Raw genomic sequence first — 9589 nt, forward strand, 5'->3', positions numbered from 1 at the left:
ACATTTCAGTTACAGTTCATATAGTTTATTTTACCCACAATAAATTTGGTCATCATAACCTTGGGTCCCATCTCCCCACCTTCAGCCCACAACTTACATACTGCTTCCTGGAACGGATCTACAACTTTTGCTGCTAGAAAAATTAAAAGGTATCATTTTGATTGTCTTGTAGAAGAGAGAAAATGTATGTTTTCTTTTTGTAACCTTCACTATCAGCAAAACTGAATTTTGCCTATTCCTCAAAAGAGTGCATCAGAATTAGAGCTGAACACAAAATTTGTAACCAACAGTTTATCTAGTGAATTTAGTCCTTTTTCCTGTCTGAAGTGACTGCTTTATGCAGATAAACTTACCCTTCAAAATGATTATTTTGGGTGAAACATTTTAGCCTATGGATTTCTTGTGAGCTGCTTACTACATATAGCAGTTTGAATATGTCATTGTGTGTCTGAGTGCCTTCTTGTGGCCTCAAGGCAGTCCTGCAAATAGCCCCTACCTCAATTTCTGCCTTTTAGGGGCTTCTTCTATAACTCACAAATCCTTTTGTCCTTTCACACTTCTCCTCAGTTTCTGGTTTATTAAATTAATAAATATTCAAATCCCTCCTCAAGTTGATCTGTTTACATCTTCTCATCAAGTCACTTGGAGGCCTCCTGCTCATGATCTCAATCCCAGAGTCCCAGATTTCTGTGCTGGAACCTACTTGCTCCCAGCAACCTTTTTATCTCTCTCTTAGAAGTCCTCCATAACTCTCTCAGCTCAGCTCTGGTATTTCAGTGTTCTCTGCTGTAGTCTATTTGCTCTCCACAATCAGTCGTCTCCCTCCATCCCCACTCTATTTTCCTAGGGAATATCATCTCTGCAGCTTTCTGCTGCCCTTAATAGCAGATACGGTTGAGCCCTGCTTGGGTATGCCTGCATAGTAACTAGGGTTGGCTAGCACTTAAAGAGGCGAGCCACCGTGTTACAGAGTATTTGAAATTTACAATCTATCATTCAAGTGGTGCAATTGGTCACCTACGCACACAGTGAGGTGTCACTCACTATGACTGAAAATGGCAGAATCTGTCTCTTAATTTCTTAGAACCTTAATTTATCTATCTATTAATGGGTGCAATTATACTCCAACATTATGAGGTCTCGTTTACTAATATTTGAAAAAAGCTAAATTCCTCAGAAGACAAGTGCTTTATATGTGATAAGAATCAAGTAATAGTAATAATAAATGAAACTAGATACTAGCTCTCTAGATACTCTAATATTTATTACTAGAGGACAATGTATAAGAATGTAGAGAAGGTATGGGCCTGAACTATGAAGTTCTGATCTAGAACTGAAATTCCCCACAGTTCAAGGGGATTTGGATCTGTGTGTTTTAGGCCTATCTTTAGTATTTATTATGACTGACAGCAAAAAGGTTAAGCACTTGTAACTATGTTCACAAGCAGCTTCATTGATAAGTTCCCACCTCCACCACCAAATACCCACTTCTCTCTGTGTACCAAAATACTTGTGGTTTAGTAAAGCATCTGTGTTTTCTTTTGATTATCATGGCACTAGAATGATATATCAAAATGAGATCTGCCTCTTAGAATCTTCAATACGATGAAGCTTCTAGCTCAAGAAAGTCTAATTCCAAATATTGCAAAGACTGTTAGGCTTTTGTTTGTTTGCTTAATTTATTTTAAGAATAATATTGTATTCACATTATTTTCTCTCTGTAGGCCAGATCTCCCAGTCCAGTCACATGGCTTTCTACACAGCTCCAAGGAGGTGTGAGGGATGGGAAAGATAGCTGTAAGCTACCTTTCTTGTCCACCAATCTAGGACTGGCTGGGGGCCAATCTGACCTCCAAAGTAATTTGGAGGACTGCTCTAATTTACGCAGGTAGTGACTGCCCCACTGACTGTTCCATTAGCACAGTGAACTCCAGCTACACCTTCAGGCCTCCCCAGATGTATCCCCTTCAGTGGTGGGGCTAGGAGTGGACAGAGTACTGCTGGCTACATGGAGGAATCCCAGAATACCACATTAGCTATACAAGGTTTGCAGCAGCCAGGTGGAGGGCAAAGGATCTGGCCCCGAGCTTTTATGTTTTTATTTGTTTGTTTATTTATTTATTTGTGAAATCTGCCTTACAAATATGGAGGGAAAAATAGAGGCGTAGGTAGGATGGAGTGAGGCTGGTGAATCATACATCCTCCCCTCCTCAAGCTCCTCAGGGATTCTCTGGAGAGGATGGTAGTACCACAGGCCATATACCAGTCCTGTTGTAACCCTCTTCACTGATGGGATCCCATTTTAAGGGGCAGCTGAGACCACAGGGCATCCCTGGTCATATTGCTCCACTGGAGCCTTGTTGATGGGTAGTGCAGTAGGGAGGGGATCCTCTTGGCTCATTCCACTTTGGGGATAGTGGGGGGACCCCACTGGGATGGTTGAGGAGAAACTGAATTTCACTCAGAGTTTTCCCCTCTTAGCCCATTTTTATTAGGAATTCAACCGTGGAGCAGGCAAATTGAAAGTGCTCCTCCTCCCTTTGCTCTTCACTTGGTGACCACCCTAGCCCACAATGCTGTCTGTGTACACACTGTGCTAACAGTGTCCAGTGGTGCCTCCCCACCAGGACATGGTAGCAGCAGTGAGTGTGGAAGGAATGACCTGGGCAGATACTGAGAAAGCAGCCTGCAAGGAGGCTGTGAAGGTACTGAGTGGGAATGGATAGCACAGCTGAGATTCCATTTTGGAGCTAATTGATTGTTTGATAAAGCTAGAAAATTAATGTGCACTCTGCATTTTTTTTATTCTGCTATGTAAGCCAAAAATTATTAAATACAACTAAGATCACAGCGTGCTATATATTTATCACAGCAAGGACACCATTACACATAGAGCCATATGATTGTTTATTAGGTTGGCAAATGTGACTGCCATGAATTTTTGCTCTTGGCTACATGTTTTGGAAGTCTTGGTTACTCCTTTGGTGTTTAGGAAATTCATGGTGGCTGGCCAGCCTACATCCTTGTGCCGAAGGGAACAAACACTAGTTCTCGATTCTGGGTGGCTTTTACATACATATAGTAGTATGGCACAGACTTCCCTCTGCAATCTCCTTCCCCTCCCCCTCAGTTTTGCTGCACAAAGGCAGCCAGAATCTAATTAGGCAAAGTTTGTGTATCTTCAGGGAAGTCCATCTTATTGTCCTTGGCACAGATCAATTTATCCCCTCTTTTTCTTTGCACATTATATGGGACAGATTTCAGTTTTTAGAGACATAAACCCCAACAGAGCCAAGCACATGCTTAGCATTAAGCATGCGAGCAATCCCATTGCTTTAAGGTTAAGCACATAATTAAATGCTTTGCTGAAATGAGGCCATGCTCATTATTACAATCTATTTGATGAACACTAGTTGTGAGGATATTTCACTGTGTGCATTTTAGACTTTGTGAACGCTTCATTGCATCTGTTGCTTTGAGTTATGACTATGGTATTTGTAATTTGCTATTCATGCTGTATGACTGGTCACCTCACTAACAAAATATTACCTATGCTCTCTGATCGGATAACTGCAACTTTTAGATATAGGAGGAGGTTTGGATAACTCTCCTGTGATGCAAACAGATGCATTTTGGCACAACAAAGACCTTTGTGGTGGCTCTTTGGAAAGGGGTGATGATCATCCATGCACAAGTACTTGCAACACTACCATGAAAATACCTGTGAGAATACACAATTGGTTGAGGATTCGTGACCCTTTCCCTTCACTGAACATCCTTGTGAACAAGTAGTTGCTTGAAAAAGTGTTTGTGGAAAGCAAATAAGAGGTTGTGAACACCATTTAAGTGAATTCTCTTTTTATGCAAGTTCATGAATGTTTTTTTAAAAAAGAAATCATTATTCACTCAGCTTTCGCACTATATCTCAGTGAGGGAGCAGCTGAAATATACACACATCTGTTTGGTTACACCTCGGTTGTTCACCAACATCTTCCTTTCCTAATGATAAAAAGGATTAAACTTCTCCACAATTATGAAACAAAAACCACTACTTTTCTTGCATAATGTAACAATTAGTTTGTTCCATCTCTGAAGGAAACAAAAGAGGTTACAGACTGTTACCAAATTAAAGGTTCCTTATAAATTTACATACTTTAAGTGTCAAGGTCAGATGTAGGAACAGCAGTGCATAGATTTAAAAGGGGAGAAAATGGATCCCAGAAAATTAACATGTTAATTTTAGGTCTGAGTCATGAAAACAATAGGAGTCCTACTGGTCCAAATGAATCCATTATCTTCCTTCCAATCCAAGTCTACATTAATAGACTTTAAGGCCAGAAGGGACCAGTGTGATCATCTGATCTGACCTCCTGCACATTGCAGGCCACAGAACCTGTAAAAGATTTATAACCTCTGGTTGAGTTACTGAAATACTCTGATCGTGATTTGAAGACGTCAAGTTACAGAGAATCCACCATTTACTCCAGTTCGAACCAGAAAGTGACTTGTGCCCCATGCATCAGGGGAAGGCAAAAAATCCCCAGAATCTCTGGGGGGAAATTCCTTCCCAATCTCAAATATGACAATCAGTTAGATCCTGGGCATGTCAGTGAGATCAGCCAGACAGACACCTAGGAAAGAATTCACTGTAGTAACTCAAAGCCCACCCCATCTGGTGTTCCATCTCTGGCTGTTGGAGATATTTTCTATTAGCAGTCACAGATGGGCCACATGCTAGTGCAGGCAATCGCTTCTTATTCCCTTAATTTCTAAATGCTTTCTTCCCAGAAGTGTTCCCTAACCAAGAAGGATACACCATACAACATGATACAATCCACCATTCTAAATCTCAGATTTACTTCAGAGATGCAGTTTCAACTTCACACATCTGTGGAGAACTCTGAATTTTGCAGGATTTAATCCCAGTCATTTTAGGGTAGATTTTCAATGTCACAAACAGCACTTAGGCACTTGGTCTAGATCCATAAAGGGGACTTAGTCCAGCAAGCTGAATGAGGAGCTCCCTAAACTAGCCACTAGGACATGCCAAGGAGTGGGGAGGGGTTCAAGTCCCACCCCAGTCTCCACTCCAAGATATTTAGGTGCCTAACTCCAGGCAAAAGGGATGCACCTACCCCGTTTGACCCATTAACCCTCTACTGGAATTAGTCTCCTAAGCCTAGTCAGTCCTTTCTCATGAAAAAAGAGACAGAGGATTGTGAGCATACGTACCAGATTGGGCCCCACAAGCAAGGCAGGCAGGGGAACACTTCATTTAGGAATCCTGGCATGGCTAGGGCACCAAGCAACTTGGTGGCACTCAGGACTTAGGCATTTTTTGCACATGCCCACAAGTAGAAGCTTAGGTTCCTTGAGGACTCCAGGTGACTACTGGGTTAGGTGGCAGATGAGCAGGGTTTTGAGGATCTCAGTGGTGCCTAAATTCAGCACTGGATCTCAGTGGTGCAGAAAGGTTCAATTTAGGCACTAAACTTTTAAAGGCATTTAGGTGCGTAACTCCAATTGATTGTAACAGGAATTAGTCACCTAAATACCTTTGAGGATCTGAAACATTGTGGATCTAGCACCTAATGCATGTTATTTGTGCCTTCAAAAGTCTACTCTGTCTACTGTACACAAGGGTTCCTAAAACCCTGGCAGTCTGATCTATCAAAAACAGACTTGTACATTGAGCTTGTTTCAAGCTTTGTGACCTCATATTTTGTTTTTTTCTGATATCCACATAGTTAAACATTTTGTAATACATTACATCTAAATACTCATAATAGTACTTAAAACTTAACGAAATCTATTCAGTGTACTTAGTATAGGCCAAAAGTAACAGATTCTTCCTATATTCTAAAATTTCACTTTTCTCAGTAGATAATTTGTGTTATGAGTAGAACTTTACAATTCTAACCAACATGTTAGTGATGACTGACCTAAAAATATTTTTACTCCTCTTGGTTTGGATCAGCCGTGTATTAGTTACTTTCATGTCAGCAGCTCATTCAATTATACTATGCAAATTAATATCCAGTTGTATCTTGTGATTATCTTTTTTAAAGCACCAAGTCAACCACCAGCAAACATTGCATGGAAACTGACAAATTCAAAAATATGCTTGAATTGGGAACATGTAAAAACAATGGAAAATGAATCAGAAGTGTTAGGCTACAAAGTAAGTAATTTCTTTGTCTAATTATTCATACTTATTGGTTATAATAGAGGCACCACAACTAGAGCAAATGCTTCATGGCAATCATACGTTCCTTGAAACTAATCACTAAGTGGAAAATATTGACTTCTTCAGTGTTCTTCAGACAGTTAAATAGGAAAATTAAAATTGGGCTGCTATCAGTTCTTATAATTTGTCAATGCCGAAATGCATCTCCACACAGACCAGAGGATAGACCTCTAGATAACAAAAGTGTCAAGGAGCTCTACATGAAAATCATTTAAATAAATCTATTGTTTTAAAAAGGTAAATTTAGCATAAAGCCAGTTCACGGTGCTTTTGACCAAGGAGGGATGTGGCCACAATTCAGTTCAAGAAAGGAAAAATTCTTCATTCCCATCGTGAAGAATTCAGACACTGGCCTTTAGGCCCAGTCCTGCAAAACTCTTACTCACATGGGTGAAGACTTGCATGAGTAGGGTTATGCAGGACCTTTGTATCATCATTGTTTTACTCCCCCCAAGGCTATGCACAGATATTTCCCGGAAAAAAAAAAACCCTGTCCAAAAAACCAAAAACTGTGCAACATTTCTGGAATGTGATGAGCTGCACACTTTTGGGGACAGACTAGACTGTTGAGTCTGTTACATTCACTCCTTTGTGCTTTAACCATTTGCTTCCAGGCAATACTTTTCTATTATATTTCAACATTCTAAGAGCTCTTTAAGTACTCACTGCAATAAACCCATTTTTAAAATGCCCATTAACACCATTTCTCCATCCACTTCACTCTGCAGTTTATATCTTTTTAGCATAAAAGTGTCAAAAAGCTGCCAAGGGGAAGGAGTTATATACTGTCATTGCTGTGCTGGCAAAGAAGAAAGACTTCCTGAAGAAGAGCTTATTCTTGCACGCAGGATTTGCATCTAAATTTATCTCTGGCTAGCCCTCATGCACCAGTGAAATAGTCCAACCAATCTATAAATTGGCACAACGATATAACAAAAAGACCACATGAATGCAGTGAGTTATGTGTTAGGAGAGAAGGAGTTCTATTTGACACTATCCAAATTACTGTCACCTCTTGAGCTTTTTTAATACATACACCAACAGGTTACTTTACTTTTTTCAGATCTGCAGATAAGCATTACATTGCAGTCAATGGGAGTATTTGTATTGATTCTGATGGACTTCGGATCAGAAACAAATGGGCAGATTTTCAAGGGAGCTCAGCATGATGGGTTCTTTGCTGTTTTGAAATGGGGCCATAAGTGTCACAAGGGGCGATGTTGGGCGATATGCACTTTTGAAAATGAATCCCTCATTTGGATATCTTAATGAGAGCTGAGCTGTTTTCAAATCAGGCCTCAACTGTGGATGAGAAACATTAAAATCTGGCCTTAAGTGCATCCTCAGCAATTCCACACTGGGTGAGATAGAGACATGAATAATACATTTTAACAATCTTTCATGACCTTACACTTTAATTTATGAATACTGTGTTGCACATAGGACAAGGACTGGCATTGTCATGGAAGCACTACAGTCATTGGGCCCCATATGCTGAGCCTACGCAGAAAATGATTGTAGCTTTCTGAAGTGGTCTGTGTTTCTGCTCAGTAAATCTGCAGGTTTCTGAACATGCAGAATTACATGTGTGTGAGATATGAGAAATAATGCTCTCTCAGAGACCCTTAAAAAAAGCAACTACAAAAATCCAATTATTTCTGTTTTTTCTAATCCCTTTATATTTAGATTTCGTACAGGCAAAATAGACAAAGCAAAACTCATATATTGGAGACAAACAACACCTCAGCTGAGCTTCTGGTACCATTTGAAGAAGATTATCTCATAGAAATAAGAACGGTCAGTGACGGTGGGGATGGCAGCAGTAGTGAGGAAATTAGGATTCCAAAAATGTCAAGTAAGTTTTTTTTTTTTTTTTCTGAATATTGTTGTCTAAAATGAAGCTAGTGCACTTCCAAAGGGAAGGCTAACTAGACCTTCACCACCATCGATGAGCAATAGCATGGCTTAATGCTGCGTAAACCTAGAGCAATCTCTGGTATAGTTTTATGTTTAATGCAAATAGGGGAAAGCAATTTATATAGTCTGTGCGTGGTCTAACTTTTCAGGGTCTCTCTCCCTCTGCAGTGGCCGGGAGAGTGGGACCAAAACTCCATGTGAAATAAGTGACTCTATTCAACACAAGGGTGTGCCTAATAATAGTGCCATTATGTAGCACTGATTTGTTGGTAATAGACTTGGGGGTGCATCTCCTCCTAAAATACCTTCAAAGAAGGTGCCAGCTATCATGAAAAGGTTCCTCCTTTTCTCTTGTTGAGATGAAGTTATGTCATTTTACTTCCGTAATTCCTGGGCAAGGCTGCTGTAAAAAGTATTATGTGAATCCATTAACAGTAACTAAGCACCATGGTCCTGATCTTATGAAGTGCTAGCATCTGTGGGCACTGAGGACACTCAGCACCTTGCATGACCTGATTATGAATTATTATAATTCATAACATTTGTATATGCATTTTGGTTGAAGAATTTGAATGATTCTGAATTCTGTGAAAAATAGATCTGACACAAAGTACTCTTGCATATGAATTTACTTGCCTGAGGTGATTTTATTTTTGTATTTTTATAGGTTTAAACTCCAGAGGAACAAAATCATTCCAGTTGGTAGTCCATGTGGTAACAAATGGGATTATGATTCTGAATTGCATTCTTACTTTCTCAGCTCTTTGATGATTAAAGCCAGGGACAGTCATGGACTTTTGAAAGTAAATTGTCTATAGATTTTATCCTGATGCCACAGCCAACATTCCGGATGACTATACTATTGGGGGGTGTGAATATACACTGTACATTATCAAGAATGTAAATATCAATATTGCATTAATAAAAATATATTAAAAACTGAGGATAAATATATATAAATAAATTAAATGGAGTGGTGCCAAAATATAGCTGTGTGATTGTAACAAGTGACACCTATTATATTTTGCAAACAATGAGGTATGGTACAAATACAATTTAATTATATGACCCACATGAAAGACCCGGGCCAACTCATAAATGGTGAATTGATAACAAAGAGAGAATAGGTTTGCAGGTGTTTGTGAAGTGGATATTTATCCTGTATTCCTCATTTTAAGCTATAAAAAAGAATAATAATCAAACTTTACAATTTAATGAAAAAATATTTGTTTACATTTTGCACCTATTTGTATCAGGTTACCACCAGTTAGAATGTTGCGAGACGTGAATCAACATATAATTTACCCTTTTGACCTTTACCAAATTATTTTCTCTCAAAAAAAGGGAAATAGTCATCTGCTTCTACAAAAGGAATTAGAGTCCAATCCAAAACCCATTGAACTCAATTAAAACAATCCCATTGAC

At 39.3% G+C, this 9589-nt stretch overlaps 1 protein-coding gene across 1 annotated transcript in view; it reads left to right on the plus strand.

Annotated features, from left to right (window-relative positions):
* The window catches only part of LOC144267328 (contactin-6-like), a 139169-nt gene extending 130237 nt beyond the window's left edge, over positions 1 to 8932 (plus strand). Inside the window, exons 20-22 of the mRNA XM_077821198.1 lie at positions 6069 to 6181; positions 7934 to 8102; positions 8832 to 8932. Of these exons, the coding sequence (XP_077677324.1) occupies positions 6069 to 6181; positions 7934 to 8102; positions 8832 to 8932 (383 nt within the window). The remainder of the gene's footprint in view (positions 1 to 6068; positions 6182 to 7933; positions 8103 to 8831) is intronic.
* Positions 8933 to 9589: the final 657 nt, after the last annotated feature.

The sequence above is a fragment of the Eretmochelys imbricata genome, chromosome 7, assembly GCF_965152235.1.
Source record: "Eretmochelys imbricata isolate rEreImb1 chromosome 7, rEreImb1.hap1, whole genome shotgun sequence".
NCBI classification, from domain to species: Eukaryota; Metazoa; Chordata; order Testudines; family Cheloniidae; genus Eretmochelys; species Eretmochelys imbricata.